The 22,713-nt window shown below is 37.2% G+C and overlaps 1 protein-coding gene and 1 gene segment (V, D, J or C); both read right to left on the bottom strand.

The window, feature by feature from the left end:
- Positions 1-6,537: 6,537 nt before the first annotated feature.
- LOC124864944 lies at positions 6,538-12,330 on the bottom strand. The gene is made up of 12 exons (XM_047359886.1): positions 12,067-12,330; positions 11,141-11,434; positions 10,731-11,045; positions 10,352-10,636; positions 9,028-9,321; positions 8,579-8,923; positions 8,201-8,523; positions 7,805-8,156; positions 7,398-7,715; positions 7,036-7,323; positions 6,787-6,935; positions 6,538-6,672 (listed from the first exon to the last, which is right to left on the bottom strand). Exons 1-12 carry the CDS (start codon positions 12,209-12,211, stop codon positions 6,664-6,666), a joined length of 3,117 nt encoding a protein of 1,038 aa, XP_047215842.1. The 5' UTR covers positions 12,212-12,330; the 3' UTR covers positions 6,538-6,663.
- A 5,461-nt stretch (positions 12,331-17,791) lies between these two features.
- LOC124864415 lies at positions 17,792-19,342 on the bottom strand. The segment is given in 3 exon segments: positions 17,792-18,322; positions 18,488-18,799; positions 18,884-19,342. Coding segments are annotated over 3 exon segments (1,145 nt in total).
- Positions 19,343-22,713: the final 3,371 nt, after the last annotated feature.

Genomic DNA, 22,713 nt, shown 5'->3' with positions numbered 1-22,713 from the left:
GAGAGGTACAGCTGCCGCAGTAATGGGACGCTGTGCCTGTCCATTATGGTGAAGAGAGAGCTGAGCCAAAAAGAGAAGCTCTCAATTTACCGATCGGTCTACGTTCCTACCCTCACCTATGGCCATGAACTTTGGGTCAAGAACAAGATCCTGGATACAAGCAGCTGAAATGAGCTCTTTCCATAGGGTGGCTGGGCACTCCCTTAGAGATAGGGCTCGGAGCAGAGCCGCTCTCCTCCACATCGAGACGAGCCAGTTGAGGTGGCACAGGCATCTGTACCTGAAGCCTCCTAGACACCTCCCTCGGGAGGTGTTTCAGGCATGTCCCACCAGGAGGAGGCCCAGGGGACGGCCCAGGAGACGCTGGAGGGACTATGTCTCTTGGCTGGCCTGGGAATGCCTTGGGCTCCCCCCGGAGGAGCTGGAGGAGGTGTCTGGGAAGAGGGAAGTCTGGGTGTCTATACTGAGTCTGCTGCCCCCGCGACCCAGTCCCAGATCAAGCGGAAGATGACAAGTACGAGTAGAATAGAATATAATAGAATACCTTTACTGTTATACAAGTGTACAATGACATTAGGCTGCTGGATGACATAATAACTACTCTTTCTTATTCTGCTAAATTCTCCTACTTCTCTCTGATTTTGCATAATCTGCTGTTATTTCAGTGTCTAACTTTCTCCTTGCTTTTTTTTCTCTTTTTATTGAAGCTACAGCAGGCCTGGTGTTCTCTTTTGTTGAAATGCCTTCCTGAGGGGGGCTTTGGCTGATCTACTGCTGCCAATAAATAAATGCCTTCTTCCTTTAGATGATACATACAGTATGTCTTTGTCTTTCTGTGTTTAACCCTGTCTCTCTCTGAAACAGAGCAATAGAATGAGCTTTTGTTGTGACTAACTGTGTGTGCTAGCGTTCATCCTATAAACTTTAAAACTCCCTCAGAACTTATTCAATTCAATTCAGTTTATTTATATAGCAACAATTCACAACACACATTGTCTCAAGGCATTTCACAAAGTCAGGTACATACATTCCAATTAATCCTAACCATTGAACAGTGCAGTCAGATTCAAGTTATTTATTCAAAACTGGATAAAAAGTTCCTGGGTGTCTATGTTTGTTGGTTTTCCTAAACCACTAAATGAACTACTGCTGCCAGTGCTCCTGAGGTTTTACATGTATGCTCTGTCATCTCAAAACTGTTCACAGTGAGCCAGGTTCTGCTAGAGATTTCTTCCTGTTAAAGGGGAGTTCTCCTTTCTACTGACGCTCCATGCATGCTCAGTACAATTGGCTGGATTTCCTTAGATAGGTCACTTTCTTTTACTTTACAAATTTGAACAATAAATCCTCTGGTTTCCTCCCACAGTCCACAATATGACCGCCAGGTTAATTGGTCTCTCTAAATTGTCCTTATGTATGAGTGTGTCCATTTATGGGTGTTTGTCCTGTGTGTCTCTATGTTGCCCTGTGATAGACTGGCGAATTGTCCGTGGTGTGCACCACCTCTCCCCCAGTGAACGCTAGAGATAGGCTCTAGCACCGCAAGATCCTTCAAGCTTAAGCTGGTATAGAAAGTGAATGAATGGATGAATAATGAACTGAACTTGACTGCATTGTTTTATAACTAGAATCAAATTGGAATATAATTGACTTTGAATCTGTCTCTATGATTGATTGAGGTGAATGTTTCTGTATATAAATTGAATGTTTCGTTTCTGTAAAGTGCCTGGAGGAGACATTGGTTGTGAATTGGCATTATATAAATAAACTAAATTGAATTTCCGCATCATACTGCACTGATGTGTGTCATTGGCAGGAACAGGGAAAGTGGTCAAAGTTGATAGGAAGTTGGATATAGCTAGACACAAGGTAATCATTGAACAAAACCTGCTGATGGATTCACCTTTTAGCAGGGTATTGCTGAACATACAGCCAGATGTTCATTGGAATGATTTAGATAAAAGCATTTTAATGTGTTTGAAAAGCCCAATTGTAGTCTTTTCACAGAAAGTTGCTTTGCTTTATTTTTTTATGCTTTAAGTTCTTTCTTGCTGGTATCATACACAATTACGAAATGTTTTCACGCTCTTGGAATACTTTGACATGAGGAAAAAATATTTGCAATCTACAAATTAAACAGAGATAATACTAACCACACTAATAATGCAAACAATGCTAATGGCATTAATCTTTACTTAAAGTTAAAAAAAATAGTTGGCAAAATCTTACTATTTTATTTTTTTCACATTATCTGACCAAAAGATTAAACTGTATTATAGGCTGACGGTATTCCTTGTATTATTTCACGTAAAATAATAAATGGAACATTTTTGTTTGGTACACAAAAATAATTAATGTTGTGTTGTATGGAAAATTGCAGATTAATACTTTTCTCCGCTCTCTATTTTTCGCAAAAGAAGTGGGTATCTCTTATGCAAATAATCACAAAGCAAGCATCATGGAAGAGCTGGACAATATATTGAGATTTTTAACATGATAGAAATGACACTATTGCTAATCTACAGGGAAACTGAAACACCTGTCATTTTAGTGTGGGAGGTTTCATGGCTAAATTGGACCAGCCTGGTAGCCAGTCTTCATTGATTGCACATTGCACCAGTAAGAGCAGAGTGTGAAGGTTCAATTAGCAGGGTAAGAGCACAGTTTTGCTCAAAATATTGAAATGCACACAACATTATGGGTGACATACCAGAGTTCAAAAGAGGACAAATTGTTGGTACACGCCTTGCTGGCGCATCTGTGACCAAGACAGCAAGTCTTTGTGATGGATCAAGAGCCACGGTATCCAGGGTGATGTCAGCATACCACCAAGAAGGACGAACCACATCCAACAGGATTAACTGTGGACGCAAGAGGAAGCTGTCTGAAAGGGATGTTCAGGTGCTAACCCAGATTGTATCCAAAAAACATAAAACCACGGCTGTCCAAATCACGGCAGAATTAAATGTGCACCTCAACTCTCCCGTTTCCACCAGAACTGTCCGTCGGGAGCTCCACAGGGTCAATATACACGGAGGGCTGCTATAGCCAAACCTTTGGTCACTCCTGCTAATGCCAAACGTCGGTTTCAATGGTGCAAGGAGCGCAAATCTTGGGCTGTGGACAATGTGAAACATGTATTGTTCTCTGATGAGTCCACCTTTACTGTTTTCCCCACATCTGGGAGAGTTACGGTGTGGAGAAGCCCCAAAGAAGCGTATCCCGCAGACTGTTGCATGCCCAGAGTGAAGCATGGGGGTGGATCAGTGATGGTTTGGGCTGCCATATCATGGCATTCCCTTGGCCCAATACTTGTGCTAGATGGGCGCGTCACTGCCAAGGACTACCGAACCATTCTTGAGGACCATGTGCATCAGTGGTTCAAACATTGTATCCTGAAGGCGGTGCCGTGTATCAGGAAGACAATGCACCAATACACACAGCAAGACTGGTGAAAGATTGGTTTGATGAACATGAAAGTGAAGTTGAACATCTCCCATGGCCTGCACAGTCACCAGATCTAAATATTATTGAGCCACTTTGGGGTGTTTTGGAGGAGCGAGTCAGGAAACGTTTTCCTCCACCTGTATCACGTAGTGACCTGGTCACTATCCTGCAAGAAGAATGGCTTAAAATCCCTCTGACTGCTGTGCAGGACTTGTATATGTCATTCCCAAGACAAATTGACGCTGTATTGGCCGCAAAAGGAGGCCCTACACCATACTAATAAATTATTGTGGTCTAAAACCAGGTGTTTCAGTTTCATTGTCCAACCCCTGTATATAGCAATCTTTAACAGTGTGCAATAAATGTATTTCCAGCAGGGGTAATCTTTGGCGTTCTCACTCTGCTCCTATGAAGCTGTAATAAATGTTACAACCACTAGATGACTCTGTTACAATGAATTTTAAGTACAGGTTTTAGACAAAATGTCAGTCCAAATTACTGCTCTGTAGTTAAACTCATAGACCTGTTTGTTTTGAAGAAGTACCAATATTGCAATTAGAAAATAACAAGTGTAAGAGCATTATTTAGATTTTTTCCATCCTTATATTTTAAGCCAATTTTGAATGGTCTACTGTATTGATATATATTTCTATAGAGCAATGTAAGTTTAAGGACAGCTTAAAATTTACATTTGTTCTTGTGTTTCAGTGCAAAAAAATATCCATGAGATCTATGAGGATTTTCTAACTACATGGCTTCTGTGTTGAAAGTTGAAACAAAGTTGAATGTAGAGCTTTGTCGCCATCTCGTGGACAATTTGATCAGATAGATAGATAGATAGATAGATAGATAGAGAATGCACTGTGATAAAAATAATATGAGTATGAGCTTATTTTGCTCAGCAGTGTGCTTCAGATTATGACATCATCAGACATTTAAGAGGATGTGTGAAAAATCTGAACATTTAAAGTGACCAAGCTTCATTTTCCCCTTTTTTTCAAGGTGTTACTTTACTTTCAGGTAATACTATTCATACAATGTGACTGACATTGTTGCCTTTGTGCAAATATACGTGCTAAGTTCACAGCCTATCAGGAACACAAACTCTACCAGATCAATAAAGCAGCCTATAGTAAAACTAGATATTCCTAGTGTCATTTATCCTCGATGCAAACAGAACTTCTTGGACTGGTGCCAGCAGAACCACCTCCTGATCAATGCTAGGGAAACTAAGGAGATGGTGGTGGATTTAAGCAGGTGCAGACCCACCACACTGACAGTGGTGAACATCCAGGGAACTGACATTGAGAGAGTGGACTCTTATAAATACCTGGGTATTCACCTAAACACTAAACTGGACTGGAGTCACAAGACTGATGCTGTTTACAGGAAGGCTCAGAGCAGACTCAACCTGCTAAGGAGACTGAGATTTTTTGGAGTACAGAGGGCACTCCTTAAGACCTTTTTGGCTCTGTGCTGGCATCAACCATCTTCTCTGGTGTAGTATGTAGTAGTATGAATACTTTTACAAGCCACTGTACAGCTGAGAGGAAGCAGTTAGAGAATGCCCCCTCGACCCAGTGCAGGTGGAGGGAGACAGGAGGACTCTAGCAAAAATAACATCACTGTTGGACAGTGTCTCCCACCCCATGCATGATGCTGTTATAGAAGTGGAGAGCTCCTTCAGTGAAAGACTTCAGCATCCTAGGCGCACAAAGGAGCATTATCTCAAGTCCTTCCTCCCAGCAGTTGTTAGACTTTTTAACCATCACAGTTTCCAACAAGCTCAATAAGTGTTCACATCCCAGCTGTTATTTGCACAGATTTTCTATTTTTTTGTAAATAGTGTGGTGTTGTTTTTCTGATGCACATTTACAAATACCCTTTTTGTAAATTGTCAAATCAACATACTCAGCTGTACATTTCATTAATATGAGTGTTATTTTCAATAGCTGTGCAGTATTTCTTTTTTTATGTTATAATTTATTTTCATTCACTGCTCAGTCTACTCTGACTTTTTGATCTTTATAGTTGTGTTTTTACATTTGTGTGTACCTGTATGCTTCCATTTGCCTTTTATGTTACTGCCGACGCCTGAATTTCTCCACTGTGGGGCAAAAAAGGGTCTTTCTCCTCTGTTTTATTCTAGAAATGTAAACACATACCAACTGTGCATGTGTCTATGAAAAAACATTTATTTTAGTTTTTAGTAAATTTACATTTGTTGCTGTGTTTCAGTGCAAAAAATATTGATTTTAAGACAAAAGAAATATTGGTCAACTTTGTTTGTTACAATAATAAAGTTGTAATAGTTATTGCTAAAACAAACTTGACTATTCATTTTAACATGGAAAAAGACTACGGTCAAATGTATTCAAATCAAGAATTTATTTTAACCTTCCTTTCATGACTTCTTTCCCCACGTTGACCAATGATGCATATTGGGTAATCTTTGGCGTTCTCACTCTGCTCCTATGAAGCTGTAATAAATGTTACAACCACTAGATGACTCTGTTACAATGAATTTTAAGTACAGGTTTTAGACAAAATGTCAGTCCAAATTACTGCTCTGTAGTTAAACTCATAGACCTGTTTGTTTTGAAGAAGTACCAATATTGCAATTAGAAAATAACAAGTGTAAGAGCATTTAGATTTTTTCTATCCTTATATTTTAAGCCAATTTTGAATGGTCTACTGTATTGATATATATTTCTATAGAGCAATGTAAGTTTAAGGACAGCTTAAAATTTACATTTGTTCTTGTGTTTCAGTGCAAAAAATTATCCATGAGATCTATGAGGATTTTCTAACTACATGGCTTCTGTGTTGAAAGTTGAAACAAAGTTGAATGTAGAGCTTTGTCGCCATCTCGTGGACAATTTGATCAGATAGATAGATAGATAGATAGATAGATAGATAGATAGATGGAAATGTAAAGATAAATTAATCAAAGCCCTCTGCAGTCTCATTAGCTTTATTTATCTTTAAGGCACTTAAATACATCCCACACCAAATACATAACAGAAACATAACGAAAATGTTATTATAAACTAGACCAGAAAATATAAAAGAAAAAACAAACAAATTAGCAAAAAAAAAAAAGAATCATTCTAAAAAAAAAAACTAAAATAAACAAAGAAAATAAAATACATTTAATAAAAACATCAAAAAATTAAAACCTCATTCAGTAATATGAAATTTGTCCTTTGACTGTCATTATTTGGTCTGAAAGTACAAGAAAAGAAAACTGTTATACTTTCTTTGAAAGAGATTTACATTTTAAAAAGCATTATAAAAAGCAGTGTGTGCATCAGCAGTGTAGTTGCTGCTGAATCTCACCTTACTGATGAGGACAACAAGAGAAAATATGATGGTGAAGAGAAAAAAGCAGAGGAAAGTTAACGCCACAGCCCAGGTTTCCTTCAGGGCATCTTGACTCACGTCAGTGTCCTTGAGAGCATCAAAGAAGCTACAATGCTCCAGTGTGTCTGTAAAAACATTGATTAGTTTGATTAGTTTTCATATTATACTGACTTTAGAAAATCTGACCCACTTACTTTTTAATACGTTAATATGTAGCTTACATACCTGGTTTGGACATATTCACTGATAGGGTGGCACCCTCATGCATCACCTTGCAGGTGAGAATCACGCCTGGTAAGGAGTCAATTGGGGACAGGCGAACGTGACTTTGAATGCTGAATTTTCCATCCTGACCTAAGTAGGGCTTGGTTGTGTTATATTCCATCGGCTCTGTGGTTTTACTGCGGAACCAAGTGATATTAATGGATGGTGGGCTGAAGCCTGAGACCAGACACACTAGTTCGTTTTCTCCCTGGAGCAAGATGGCTGAAGGTTTGGTGTAGGTCACAGAGGCTGGGAGAATAATTATTTGTTTATAATAAAATGTAGAAGAAAATATGAATTCTGAAAAGTAATTGTTAGCTTACCAAATACATCACTAATGCTGGTTTTAACTGGAGTCTCAGACGATTCATGTCTAACAACACAAGAGTATGTCGACATATTGTCCTCAGCCTTAGTTACATTTATTCTGCTACTCATTGAAAAATAGCTTGTTGCTGGTTCTTTCCATGAAGGACTGTTAATATAGAGAGATGCTGGGAGTCGTTGGCCATTCTCTTCCCACTGAACTATGATGTCAGATGGGAAAAATCCTGAAACTAAGCAAGTAAGCGTGACAGTCCCAAACGTATACAGTTCAGTCAATGTTGGTTTCACTATCCTCAGAACTGGTTTTGACAGGTCTGGAATTGTACACAAAAAAAGACAGAAATGAATGTTAAGCTACATCTACAACAACCATGGCAAACAATCCTTTCAGTGTTTATCAAACCTGTACTTTTGCTGATATGGTCTTCATAACTTTTGTTGGAACACAGATGTTTTCCCTCACAAGACACTTGCTTATTTGAGTACCAGTCCTTCGCTGACACGTTAAGGAAGCTGTGCAAAGTTTCTGTCCCGTTGCTGTGATTTACAGGTTTTTCTGTATGGATGTGACTTGAAGAAGATGGGTGACCATCTACTTTCCAGGTTATGGAGAAATCCCTAAGACTAGTGCCAACAAAAAGACACATAACAGTCACCTGTTCCCTGTTTTGAAGCTCCTCTAGTGCAGGTCTATGAACATGAGAAGATCTTGGGGTGAAAAGAGATTCCACGATGAAGCAGATGACTTTCACAATTTATAATTAAGTACAACATATAACCTAATGATCCACATTTAAACCTTCATATCTGCACAGGTATCTTTTGTTTGAATCTTACCTGAACATACACTGATTTCCTTTTTGACCTTTTTATCTAGAGAACTGTCAGACAGTTCACATGTAAATACCATTCCTCTTTTCCACTCTGTCAGACCGACATGCAATTGACTCATTACAGCAACATGCCCATTTTTATTCATGCTGATGTCATAAGTTGATGGGGTTATCTGTTTTGATCGATTAAACCATTTGACTTGTGGGTTGAAGCCCCGTCCAGAACACACAAGTGTCTGTTGCCCCAGTACTTCTTCAGGAGCCAGAAGAAGTTCAATATAGGGTTCCGCTAAAATGTTTTAAGAAATGTTTAGACATTTAAACAGATAGAAAATATCATTAACAAGCAATGTGTTTTCCAAGTAAATACAAACAACTCTCACCAAATATATTACTGATGGTATCCGACTTGATGGAACTGCTGGAGAAGCCTTGGTTCACCGTGCAGGTGAAATCTGTATTAGTTTTCCAAACATTTCTGGGAACCAGGAAAGTTATACTGACTGAATGAGGGCCAGGGCCTTCAGGAAGATCAACATACTGTCCTTCCAAAATATCACGTCCATTGGACTGAAATGTGACATAGAGGACCTGTGAGGAGTCATGTGAGATGTCACACTGGAAGATGGCACAATCTTCCTTCACCAGTTCTGGGTAAGATCTCCTGATCTTTATCTGTGGAGGTGTACCTGACGGCCGTAGGTCATTAAAGAAAAATGCAGAATATTAATTCATACTTCTTTATCTCAGCCACTGTATGAAGTGCAATATTTTACTTGTAGAGTTGCTTCACCTGCTACATTTACTGTCTTTTCCATAGATGAAAAACACTTATGTTCTGCTCTGCATGTTATGGTCTTCAGGTGCTTCCACTCACTCGAGGAAACTGTCACTTCACTGGATATATGAGTTGTGTTTGAAACCTGCTTCATTGTGACACTCCGTTTGTTGCTTTTATCCAACAGCCAGGTAAAGTTGGCATCAAAAGTAGTATGAACCAAACATGTTGCCTTCACCAAAGATTCTGTCATCACAGTCTTAAAGCTTGGAATCACAATTTGAAATGTAGGAGGGACACTTAAAGAAGCTGAAAGTGAAAAATACAAAAAAACATGACAAAGAACAATCACTTAAAAGAACACAGTCACAAAATGATCAATTAAGCATTATGCCCTCATTAGGCTGCTTTGTTCGGATGCAGTTTCCCAGTTATACACAAGGAAGAAATAGGACTCAGACTCATCAACAAGAGCATTACCTCAGTTACGAACAACACTGCCGGAAACCTTGCAGTACTTTTTGCTCAGCAGGGAGGTAACACTTCACACCAAATATAGAACTACAGAGATTCTGCCAACAAAATCTAAGAACTGCAATCAGTTCCAAGGGAAATTTCTGTATCTTTGAATGTCACTTAACCTTTAGCTTGTAAATTCATAATAGATGCAGAGGTAATGTTCAGGAAATGTCTCACAGAAGACAAGCTCCTTTAACACTTGACCTACTTAACTCTGGACCAGATCATCACCCTACAAGACCTCCATCTTTCCCCCACCTATTTCAAATACAATTAAATTTTTTATCGTCAGAAGTATTGATGTGCCCTAGTTTCACCTACTGTGGCAAATGTAAACACAGAGAAGGAGGAAAGGGGGCTTCGCAGTGGCGGACTTGTTAAAAACTGTTGCTTTTCAGCCAGAGGAGCCTAAATGGCCTTCTTGCATAAGAATTTGATGATTCTCCCAAGTACTCTTACTTCTTGCCAAATAACCCGCTAAAATTATACACCAACCACCCAACACCCCCTCCCCCTATGTCTACTTACCTATTATTAAGCACTTAAAATTGTCATATATTGGATGACACCTAGTTAGACTATGAATGACCAACTCATCAGTTAAATAGACAAGAGACAGCATTTTTAACACAACTGGACAAAGTTTAGAACATTGATTATTAAAAACATGACTGCCAGGCATACAAAAGGTTACTTGATATGAGTACATAGCTTAAGTATTTTCAACTTATCAAGGTACATTTAGACATAACCAAAGGAAAAAAGAAATATGTTGCACTCTATTATCAGATATTTGCTTGGATTCAGTTTTACGATTTACCTGAGCAGAAACTGATTTCCTTTTTGACAACTTTATTCAGAGATTTGTCAGAGACTTCACATATGAAGACCGTTCCTGATTTCCACTCAGTCTCAGCAACATGCAGCTGACTTGCTACTGCAACACGTGCATTTGTATCCATGCTGATGCCATGATTTGATGTATGTAGCTCATGTAAGCCATTCAACCATTTAATTTGTGGGTTGAAGCCCCGTCCAGAACACACAAGTGTCTGTTGCCCCAGTACTTCTCCGGGAGCCAGAAGAAGTTCAATTGAGGGTTCCGCTAAAATGTTTTAAGAAATGTTTAGACATTTAAACAGATAGAAAATGTCATTAACAAGCAATGTGTTTTCCAAGCAAATACAAACAACTCTCACCAAATATATTACTGATGGTATGTGACTTGATGGAACTGCTGGAGAAGCCTTGGTTCACCGTGCAGGTGAAATCTGTATTAGTTTTCCAAACATTTCTGGGAACCAGGAAATTTATACTGACTGAATGAGGGCCGGGGCCTTCAGGAAGATCAACATACTGTCCTTCCAAAATATCACGTCCATTGGACTGAAATGTGACATAGAGGTCCTGTGAGGAGTCCTGTGAGATGTCACACTGGAAGATAGCACAATCTTCCTTCACCAGTTCTGGGAAAGATCTCCTGATCTTTATCTGTGGAGGTGTACCTGACGGCCCTAGGTCATTAAAGACAAATGCAGAATATTAATTCATACTTCTTTATCTCAGCCACTGTATGAAGTGCAATATTTTACTTGTAGAGCTGCTTCACCTGCTACATTTACTGTCTTTTCCATAGATGAAAAACACTTATGTTGTGCTCTGCATGTTATGGTCTTCAGGTGCTTCCACTCACTCGAGGAAACTGTCACTTCACTGGATATATGAGTTGTGTTTGAAACCTGCTTCATTGTGACACTCCGTTTGTTGCTTTTATCCAACAGCCAGGTAAAGTTGGCATCAAAAGTAGTATGAACCAAACATGTTGCCTTCACCAAAGATTCTGTCATCACAGTCTTAAAGCTTGGAATCACAATTTGAAATGTAGGAGGGACACTTAAAGAAGCTGAAAGTGAAAAATATAAAAAAAAACATGACAAAGAACAATCACTTAAAAGAACACAGTCACAAAATGATCGATTAAGCAATATGCCCTCATTAGGCCGCTTTGTTCGGATGCAGTTTCCCAGTGATACACAAGGAAGAAATAGGACTCAGACTCATCAACAAGAGCATTACCTCAGTTACGAACAACACTACCGAAAACCTTGCAGTACTTTTTGCTCAGCAGGGAGGTAACACTTCACACCAAATATAGAACTACAGAGATTCTGCCAACAAAATCTAAGAACTGCAGTCAGTTCCAAGGGAAATTTCTGTATCTTTGAATGTCACTTAACCTTTAGCTTGTAAATCCATAATAGATGCAGAGGTAATGTTCAGGAAATGTCTCACAGAAGACCAGCTGCTTTAACACTTGACCTACTTAACTCTGGACCAGATCATCACCCTACAAGACCTCCATCTTTCCCCCACCTATTTCAAATACAATTACATTTTTCATCGTCAGAAGTATTGATGTGCCCTAGTTTCACCTACTGTGTTTGAGTGAAAGGTATTACCCTATGATTCAATTACATTGCTTTTTATTTGATCTTATTTACCATTTAAACTGTGACAATTCATGTATAAACTTACTCTGGCAAATGTCTGTTGTTTTTACAAATACACTGCCCTTGTGGGTGGACTTGCAAGTAAAGTTTGTTCCTGTTTTCCAGTCGTCCATATTTGATTTAATCTCAGTGGTTAGACTGAAGGTTTTCTCCTGTCCTTCTGCATTCATAAGCTTTCTCTCATTTGGAATGATGTTCGTTGGATAACCGTCATTCTTGTACCACTCCACAGACAATTGCTTGGGAAAGTAACCGCTCAAAACACAGATGATTCTGACTTGTGAAATCCCAAAATCATTGTCCCAAACAGGGTATAAGGTGATGTTTGGGGAGACAATCTGATCATCTGGAGAAGAGAGGAGATTATGCGTGAGAAAATGCTGCATTATGAGTTTTAACATTAATTCTTTAAAAGATGAAATCTAAGTAGAGTTAATTCATACATACCTTCAAATTGTGGTAATTAACTAACCAGCTTTGAATCTTAGGTGCAGTTTGCTTTTATTTATGCTAGATGGCAGAGTTTTAAATTTCTACATTGTACAAAAATGCAAAAATGGGGTTACAAGTCTATTTCACAGATGTTGAGCTTGACAGAGCAGAGCAACCAGAGCTTGCAACGAGCGGAAGGTTTGTGTAACACCCAGGTCCAAAAGGGGACCAAAAAACAGAAGTGAAACAGCGCAGTGAGCAACAGTGCAGCACAGACAGCAGGTGTGAGGGTCAGTTATGCCAGTAAGAGAAACAGAGAGCACATTTAAATATCTCAGGTTGGTTTACATAACATATCACACAGGCAATCTCTCATGACTTTGCCAAAGGTTTTAGTTTACAAGTCCAGTAATAACAGACTGAAAAAAGTAACCAACTGTGAAATGTACTAAGTTTACATATAGAGCTGAACATGGACCATTGGTTCCAGGTGCTGGTGGAGTATAGAACAATGATAATAACAATGTCACACATAAAATACAAAATCAAGAACGGTTTTAAAATACTGTAAAGGACTAAAAATTTAAAGAGCACTACAGTTAAAGTATGCTGTTTTAAAAATATTTCGCTCAAATTGATGTGAAGGTTTTTAGATTTGGAATGATGGAGAAATACATGATATGAAAAGTTGGAGGAAAGTAAAAAAAAAAGTATGTATGTTTTTTGTATTTTTTAATTAAATGTTCTTTTTATGTTCTTCTTGTTTCATTTGACCTGAAAAGAAAAGAAAAGAAAGGTAAACATTAATGAAAAACAGTCTTATAACTTTTGATCACTATGTTGCTGATATTATTGTATCAACATGTATGGAGAAAATGGACACAATAATGCTTTGCTGAAGTTTTATGAACACTCCAACGACAGTGATAAAAAGCTACTTCCGTCCAAAAGTGGTAATTATTTTTCAGACACTTTTTTCCACATTAAAAATAACAATAAAAGATAGGAAACTATTATTAAAGTTCCCTTATTTCTAAAACTTATACAACATATTACACTTAATAATACTTAAGCTATGTACTCATATCAAGTAACCTTTTGTTTGCCTGGAAGTCATACTAGGATAAAATGCAAATGTTATCTTTACGTTATTTCAGCTTAAATTTTACTAATTTAATGCATTTAACTGCTATTCTTTTAATCACTAAAACACCAGAGATTGCTAATTGTTTGTTTTTTAAGATCCCTTATACTATTATTATTATTATTATTATTATGGGTGAAAATACTGTATTGTGGTAAATGTGAAGATTATGCATTGTTTTATTTAATGTTTTTAGAATGTTAAAGTAATTAGATCAACTACACAATTGTGTCAAATTCATTGAGGCAATTTGTTTTTAATCATAAGTATTACTTGGCTAAATTAAATTAATAGAATATGAGCTAATTTAATCATTCTTTGTATTGTACAATTGTTATTCCAATGTGAAAAGCTTGAAATCCTTATTTTCATGGCACTTCAAATGTTTTACTCGACAAGATATCAGAAGAAAATTTGGCATTTTTTAATAATAAAATTTACCAACACTGGTTATTAAACCATTATAAAATTGTAAAATCAAATTAGGCGTAACAATACACAAACATGTATAACTAAAACATTAACCAGGGAGTTTGTGCCTCTCTGGTCTTTGAAGTTGTTCAATAAATAACTTAGTTTTTTAGTCTTCAAAGCTAAACCTTCAGCAGATTGTTAATAGATTTACCACCTAATAATATCTTTTCTTTTATAATTTTAGTTCAATTATCCAGTTAGTTTTAAAACTTGAGAAACATTTATCTGAGAAAATGTTTAGAAGCGCCTCCGTGATATTAAAATTAAAGTACTGAAAATCAGTCAGTCATTTTCTACCGCTTATTCCATAGTGGGTCACGGGGGAGCTGGTGCCTATCTCCAGCAGTCTATGGGCGAGAGGCGGGGTACTGAAAATGTTGTGCATTAATGAAATGACAAGGAATTAAGAAGTTTAATTTTGAACAATGTATTGTATTTTCAATGAAGAAGTACATTTTCTGAGTCACTGAGAACACTATGTAGGTGCTTTATTTCACCTGTTCAGATGTCACAATTTGGAAGCTCTAGTTGCAGGATAAATTGTTGCTCTGAGAAAGCCACACCTATTCTATAATACTGCTAATAACAAGAATAATTTTAAGTAGAATTAGAATACATCTTACTTGTAAAGCACTTTACATTTGGGCACAATCAGAGTAACATCCCAGTTTCAGTATATTCTTTATCTTGCTCAAATGTAGGCCAAACAAGCATTCTGGTATGTCATTTTATGCCAATTTGCTAATCCAGTTAGAATCAAATGTGCAATTTAAATGGAAAGAACACCTATTTAGTATGAACATGAGTATACTCATTTGGTAAACACAAATAATCATATAAATGAATCAGTTTGGAATATTAGGCTTTGGAACTAGAGAAGCCATGTTGAGAAAATTGCTCAAGAAGGAAACTGTTTTAGAAAATGATTGTCCTGGAAACAAAAATCCTGTTCTCATGAGACTGGAAGAGGGAAAACACGATGAAATAAGATGAGATAGACATGAGATAGAACATGAGATAGAAATTGCACATTGTGACAAAGCTGTCCTATTATTTTCCAGTCTACAGGTTCTTCTCAAAAAATTAGCATATTGTGATAAAGTTCATTATTTTCCGTAATGTCATGACGAAAATTTAACATTCATATATTTTAGATTCATTGCACACTAACTGAAATATTTCAGGTCTTTTATTGTCTTAATACAGATGATTGTGGCATACAGCTCATGAAAACCCAAAATTCCTATCTCACATAATTAGCATATTTCATCCGACCAATAAAAGAAAAGTGTTTTTAATACAAAAAACGTCAACCTTCAAATAATCATGTACAGTTATGCACTCAATACTTGGTCGGGAATCCTTTTGCAGAAATGACTGCTTCAATGCGGCGTGGCATGGAGGCAATCAGCCTGTGGCACTGCTGAGGTCTTATGGAGGCCCAGGATGCTTCGATAGCGGCCTTTAGCTCATCCAGAGTGTTGGGTCTTGAGTCTCTCAACGTTCTCTTCATAATATCCCACAGATTCTCTATGGGGTTCAGGTCAGGAGAGTTGGCAGGCCAATTGAGCACAGTGATACCATGGTCAGTAAACCATTTACCAGTGGTTTTGGCACTGTGAGCAGGTGCCAGGTCGTGCTGAAAAATGAAATCTTCATCTCCATAAAGCTTTTCAGCAGATGGAAGCATGAAGTGCTCCAAAATCTCCTGATAGCTAGCTGCATTGACCCTGCCCTTGATAAAACACAGTGGACCAACACCAGCAGCTGACACGGCACCCCAGACCATCACTGACTGTGGGTACTTGACACTGGACTTCTGGCATTTTGGCATTTCCTTCTCCCCAGTCTTCCTCCAGACTCTGGCACCTTGATTTCCGAATGACATGCAGAATTTGCTTTCATCCGAAAAAAGTACTTTGGACCACTGAGCAACAGTCCAGTGCTGCTTCTCTGTAGCCCAGGTCAGGCGCTTCTGCCACTGTTTCTGGTTCAAAAGTGGCTTGACCTGGGGAATGCGGCACCTGTAGCCCATTTCCTGCACACGCCTGTGCACGGTGGCTCTGGATGTTTCTACTCCAGACTCAGTCCACTGCTTCCGCAGGTCCCCCAAGGTCTGGAATCGGCCCTTCTCCACAATCTTCCTCAGGGTCCGGTCACCTCTTCTCGTTGTGCAGCGTTTTCTGCCACACTTTTTCCTTCCCACAGACTTCCCACTGAGGTGCCTTGATACAGCACTCTGGGAACAGCCTATTCGTTCAGAAATTTCTTTCTGTGTCTTACCCTCTTGCTTGAGGGTGTCAATAGTGGCCTTCTGGACAGCAGTCGGGTCGGCAGTCTTACCCATGATTGGGGTTTTGAGTGATGAACCAGGCTGGGAGTTTTAAAGGCCTCAGGAATCTTTTGCAGGTGTTTAGAGTTAACTCGTTGATTCAGATGATTAGGTTCATAGCTCGTTTAGAGACCCTTTTAATGATATGCTAATTATGTGAGATAGGAATTTTGGGTTTTCATGAGCTGTATGCCAAAATCATCCGTATTAAGACAATAAAAGACCTGAAATATTTCAGTTAGTGTGCAATGAATCTAAAATATATGAATGTTAAATTTTCATCATGACATTATGGAAAATAATGAACTTTATCACAATATGCTAATATTTTGAGAAGGACCTGTATGTTTTCTATTCATATAAGTGTATTAAATCTCACTGTGATTTTAACATCATACTGTTAGATGAATGTGATTCAATATAAAGAAAATTATACAAAAGGAGGATAATATGCTTGTTTTAGAATTTGCTGCATCATAAATACATTGCAGCTATAAAACCTTTATTTAAGGATGTGACTACTTTCTACTCCAAAGGCTTTGTTGACATTCACTGGAGTCTTTGTCATTTTGGAAATTTCCATTTGGTTTTAAGTATTTATCTCAGTAATTCAAAATTTGTGCCAACAGTGAATGTTACCTTAAAAGCAGTGGTTCCGATGGAGAATACCAGAGTGAGGAGGAAGAGAAGGATGAAGGTGATAGCTGTGTTAGTCATGTCATCTTCCTCTGCTGCTATGAATCCACTTGAGTAGCTGTTATCATCAATCAGGATTTCTGGTGCACAGTTAGAAATTAGTGCATTTTGTCATGTCCTGAGAAAATTGCCCATATTTGCTGTTTTGGAGTTATTAAATTAAATTAATTAATTGACTTATATAAACCTTTACTGTTCCCTCAGAGATATACTAGTTTTGTGTGTCTATAAGTATTTTATTAGTGTTACAGTAGCAAAATTACTATTATTGTGACACTGACTTGCTTGTGAAAGCCCCTCTCATCAGAGCTACGGAGTCATCTGACGTGCTTGGGGTGCAAGACCCAGTAGATGAAACATAGCCACACAAGGACATTTCACAGAAACACAGTAAGCTCTATCCATGCAACTTAAAGGAGCAAATGGAATTTGATCCAAGTGTTTTAGAAACTTAAATTATTGAGGTGATGGCATTCTAGTAAGTACTATAAGATTTCAAAAGCCTCCTGTATTGTTATTGCACACCAGTTTAAAATTTTAAATATGAGGAACTCCAGTGATATCTTACATGGGTTTAATGAGGACAAAACTAACTCAAAACATGATATGACGAGACATTTAATTTAAAAGACAAGTCAAGTACACAAAAAGTGAAAGCGACGAACATCAACACAATTGGTGAATATTTTTTATTTATTTTGATTTTAAATTTGCACTAAAAACACACAAACACAATTTTAAATCACAAGCAACAAACATCAAAGAACAAAAAAAATTAATTAACAGGAGACGCACAGACACAACGTAACATCTACTAGGCCTTGCACGTTTCAGGGACGTTCATGCTGAGGTTGACCACGTTGGTTTTGTCACTGGTTCTGTATCCAGTAGATCTGACAATGGATCTGGAGGACTTTGCCAGTGACTCATGATAAACAGCACAGCTGTACACCACATCAGTCTGCTCCCAGTCATCTCTTGTGAGGATCAACTGGCTGTAAACAGAGAAGGATCCATTGTTTTCCACAGGTTTTGTGGTACTGAATGGATGTTTTGTGCCTACGTCTTCATCATCCACCAACCAAGCCACATAAATATTCTTAGGAGAGAAGTCTTTCACATAGCAAGTCAGGATCAATGTATTTTCTCTACTTTGTTCTACAGGGGTCAACATAAACACTGATGGACGCTTTGAAACCCCTCCTGCAAGTATGAGAGAAAAATCTGAATGTGGGTAACAAATTAAATGACCTTATAGTCTGAAAAAGACATCTATGTTCCTGAGAAGATAGGTCTAACAAAGTGTTTACTGTCATAGGAAGCAGAAATATAGATAGGCAAATGACAAATTCTGAACAGTTTTCTTACCAGTATTGCTTTGATACTCTCTCTTCACTGTGTCAAACCAGTCGTTGCTTTGGACAATACAGGTACGCTTAACACCATTGGTCCATTCCTCATAGGTAATTTCAATTTTAGCTTGATGTATTTTTGATCCTTTAGTCACAGTTTCAGATAACAGTTCAGTTCCACTCTCGTCCTCCCAGACAACCGTGTAAGGTCCTCCCTCATTGATGGCGACTTGACATATTATGGTTCCTTTTCCATTCACAAACATCTTCTCGTCTCTGGGAGGTATGATGCTTACATCTGCATCTGCAAAGGGACACCCCACTTTTGCTAAAAGAAAGACAAAAAATTGTTAAATTGGTTGCATAAAATTGGAAATTAAACTGGTTCAACAAAAACTAGCATTGCACTCACAACTTGTGCTCTCCTTTTTGGACACAGTTGAATTCCGCTGGACTACTGTGTTTCGTTCCCCTCTTCCCGTAAATAAACATATTACTTTTGATTCTTCACTCCATTCACTGGACTTCAGTGTGAGCAGACTTGCAACACTGTACAGGACAGTTCCAGTTGTGTCATTTCTTCCCTGAGATAATGTGTTGACCTCATCTATCCTCCTGGCGATTTCTTGATCATCTTTCAGCCATCTGATCTCATATTTATTTGGTAAAAAATCTTTGGCAAAGCAGGAGAAGTAAGCCTCCTCTGTTTGTCGTCAGTGGAGGAACACACTTTAAGAGTCGGAGGCTCATAAACCTTGTCTGAAAGACAAAGAGATACACATATATGTTTGCAGAAGCAAGGAAAAAATCTATATCTATGCAGAAGCCCTGGGAAACAATGTGCTGCTTGGTTCATGAAATCAGGTCTTAACTAGTTCCTAAAACATAATCAAACTTATGTATGGTAAACATTTATTATGTTTTTACAAGAGAAAGTTGTTCTATGTCATCTAAGAGGGAAAAATTGGCATTAATGAATGCCAAAGAACTTACACACACTTCTGCATATACATTGACTGGCAAGCACAGACTAATATGGACATTAATGAAGTTATTAATCAACAGACAAAAAAACAGACACAGGCAGAAGTCAGGAAACAAACTGGATTGTTTAGGCATCAAAAAGCAGAAGATGCAAATGTAGTCTATGACAAAAAGAGAAAAGATATTAGTGAAGAGGAAAACCAACTAAGTCAGATGCTCGGAAAACTTTTAGGTTTACCGTCTCGTTCCGCCTGGTTAATTCTACTAAATATCAGTAAAGATGTTTGTAAGCATGTCCCCCATTTAAGCATTATTAAAATATAATTTTCATTTCTACAAACTCAAACCAGTTGTGATTTTCCACTATGTTTCTTTAACATAGTAATTATATAAATCTTGCTCAACAATAGGTCCTGGATAATATAGCTTACAGGGCAAGTTCGGAAGTTAGGAAATAATAAATATAATATTAAGGAATTTGCTCAATTATTCTATAATCTGAAATACAAGACAACCAAATCCAATTAAAACAAAATACTACAAAGATGTATCACTTTGCATTAATCTTACTTTGTTTCACCATTGAAGCATGTTTCTGTCCTGTAGCGTGATCTGCAAGACATTTGAAAGATTGTTTTGCTTCCCAGTCCTGTCGGCTGACTTGAAGCTGGCTGATTCCCACATATTCACTGCCTTTCTGCATTGGAGGGTACTGGATGAAGTTGTTCAAAGAAGTACTGCCTTGTTGTCATGAGAAAGTGATGGTAGAGGGGTTGAAACCGGTGGCAAGGCAGCTGAGGGAGACCATGTCGCTGCTTCCAGAACCACATGGAATCAGAGGAAACACAGTCGGAGCATTCTGAGTAGCTGAAAAAGGAAAAACAAGAGCACATTTAAAGAAGCAATATAAAAATTAGATGACATAATTTTTTCTCAAGACTTAAGAGAAAAAGACCTTCAATGTGACAAAGTACAGCACAAGAACAGAGAAAGTTTCAACATTCAGATATTAAAGTCCTCTTTTGCTTTGAAATCCTACCTTTAATACCAGCATTTTTAAATATGTAATTCCCTTTAAATAAAAGATGTTAGTGCACAAACATCCATCACCTTTGCTGATGGCATAGCCATATGCAAAACAAATTTCAGGTTTTAGCTAATTTTGACAGTTATGTCCCCAAATTTAAAGGCACTCTACCTGCCTGAAATAACAGTTACCAACATACCTTTTCCCCACAAATCACAAGCAACTTGTAAGACATTGTTCAAAATTTTTGTGTAATAAACTGTTTAACATTTCATTTATCTCACTGTTTCATAAAATGCAAATAAACCACCAAAGACATGCTTACCATTGATGTCAATTTTAAGAGCATATAAAACATAAAAAACACCAAAAAAACAATGTCTTCAGATTTGAAACTGCCCAAATTGTACCTTATTTACAAATGTAATACCGTGTTCTTTGCACACGATTCAACAGGCAACTGGTCACATTTAAAAAAAGTGTTTTTTTAACTTTTAACAGAGACTAAGTACATTTCTGGAACTTACTTTTAGCTTACAAATAAATATTTTACTTTTTGACAAAATACTGTTAAGAGAACATTGTTGTATAATGAAAATAGTAAACATTTAAGAATACAAACATACAGACACAAACACACACACACATATATATATATCACACAAATACCACTCAAATCTAGAGTCTACATTATTAATTTTAACAGTCTAATATCTGATTTTAGGGTATTAACTTAAGACAATAAATAGCTTCTAACAGCAGTTCACTTTGAGACATCATAAACACATTTATAATATAAACATGTAATTTAAAAATGTAATTTCTAGTTATTGGAAAATCTGAAATCTGTCTGAAATCATTTTAAAACGTAAACCATTTCACTGAGTTATGTTCTAAGCTAAATTACATGTCGCAAGATTGTTTTATTTATAAAATCAACGTCAGGTGATAAAATACAGCAAAAATGTTTTCTGTGATTACAATTGTTTTTTGATAGTCAGAAAGAAATAATTTCATACCTGAAGTGACGGTGACCATTGTCCCTTTTCCCCAATAGTCAAAAGCTTCATAGTAAGACAGTGATTAATCAGCTTAACTCCTAATATAAAAATGTAATTTACCGACCGTGAACTTCAAAGTTTTTAACACTTCAGTATTGCCACTATTTTGTAAAACCCATTTAAACATTAGATTAATTTACAATATCTAGTTTGAGGATATTGAGATACTGCAATAAATACTCCTCAAATGTTTACTTTGAGACATTATAAACTGGTATCATCATATAAACATGGAATTTAAAAATCTGTCTAAAATCATTTCAAAATTTGAGCCAGTTCATAAAGTTAATTACCAGTTTAACTTATAAACCGGCTAGATTATTTTAAAATTTAAAATGTTAACGTCTAATAAAAAAAAAATGTAATTTCATACCTGAAGTGACGGTGACCTTAGTTCCTTTCTCCCAATAGTCAAAAGCATCGTAACACAGTGATGAATCTCCTTAACTCGTGTACATAAAAAGGCCTACATACTGATGGTAAATTTCCAACTCTTTTACGCCTAAATATTCGTCTTATTTTGTGGAATACTATTTAACCTCCTAAAGAGCCACAATACAATGACCAATACTGGTTTTAACAATGTTCAGTGTGATGATATTGAGTACTACACAAAAACAGTTCACACCGAGCCTTTAAAAAACTATTTACAATAAGGAGCCGCAAAAGTGACAAAACTGTTGCAAAATTCTTTTGCTAATTAGAAACAAACTCATTTCATACCTGAAGTGACGGTGACAGTTGTCCCTTTTCCCCAGTAGTCGAAAGCAGCGTAGCACAGTGATGAACTACTTAATTCTTGTACATAAAAAGGCCAATTTGCCAATGGTGAACTTTAAGTACTTTGTGAAATTCAAATTAAAGTCACTGAACTGCTGCGTTCCCTAACAGTTATTAGTTTTAACAACATTCACTTTAAAGATATTGAGTACTTCACACAGAATGATTAACTTTCTGTCTTTAAAAATAAATCTGGAATTTAGGTCTTATTTCAAAATCTGTCAAAAATCATTTGAAAATTTGAAATTTGCAGAACAACATGCTTTAACCGAATTAAGAAGCCAAATGATTTTATATTCACCATCCTTAATATTGCAGTCGAGTTGAAAATTTTAACAAAAAAACAATTATTTAATTACAAATTTCTTTTGCTACTTAGACACAACTTAA

Source organism: Girardinichthys multiradiatus, chromosome Y (genome assembly GCF_021462225.1).
Source record: "Girardinichthys multiradiatus isolate DD_20200921_A chromosome Y, DD_fGirMul_XY1, whole genome shotgun sequence".
NCBI classification, from domain to species: Eukaryota; Metazoa; Chordata; class Actinopteri; order Cyprinodontiformes; family Goodeidae; genus Girardinichthys; species Girardinichthys multiradiatus.
This window is presented reverse-complemented; position numbering and strand designations above follow the sequence as displayed.

Bases quoted from the DNA above. Each gene is read 5' to 3' on its own strand.
- LOC124864944 (XM_047359886.1), bottom strand. From the start codon at position 12,211: ATGAATGCAGAAGGACAGGAGAAAACCTTCAGTCTAACCACTGAGATT. The intron at 11,435-12,066 runs GTAAGTTTATAC...TTTCACTTTCAG, and splicing joins AACAACAGACATTTGCCAGA to CTTCTTTAAGTGTCCCTCCT. The intron at 8,157-8,200 runs GTTTAAATGTGG...ACTTAATTATAA, and splicing joins ATACCTGTGCAGATATGAAG to ATTGTGAAAGTCATCTGCTT.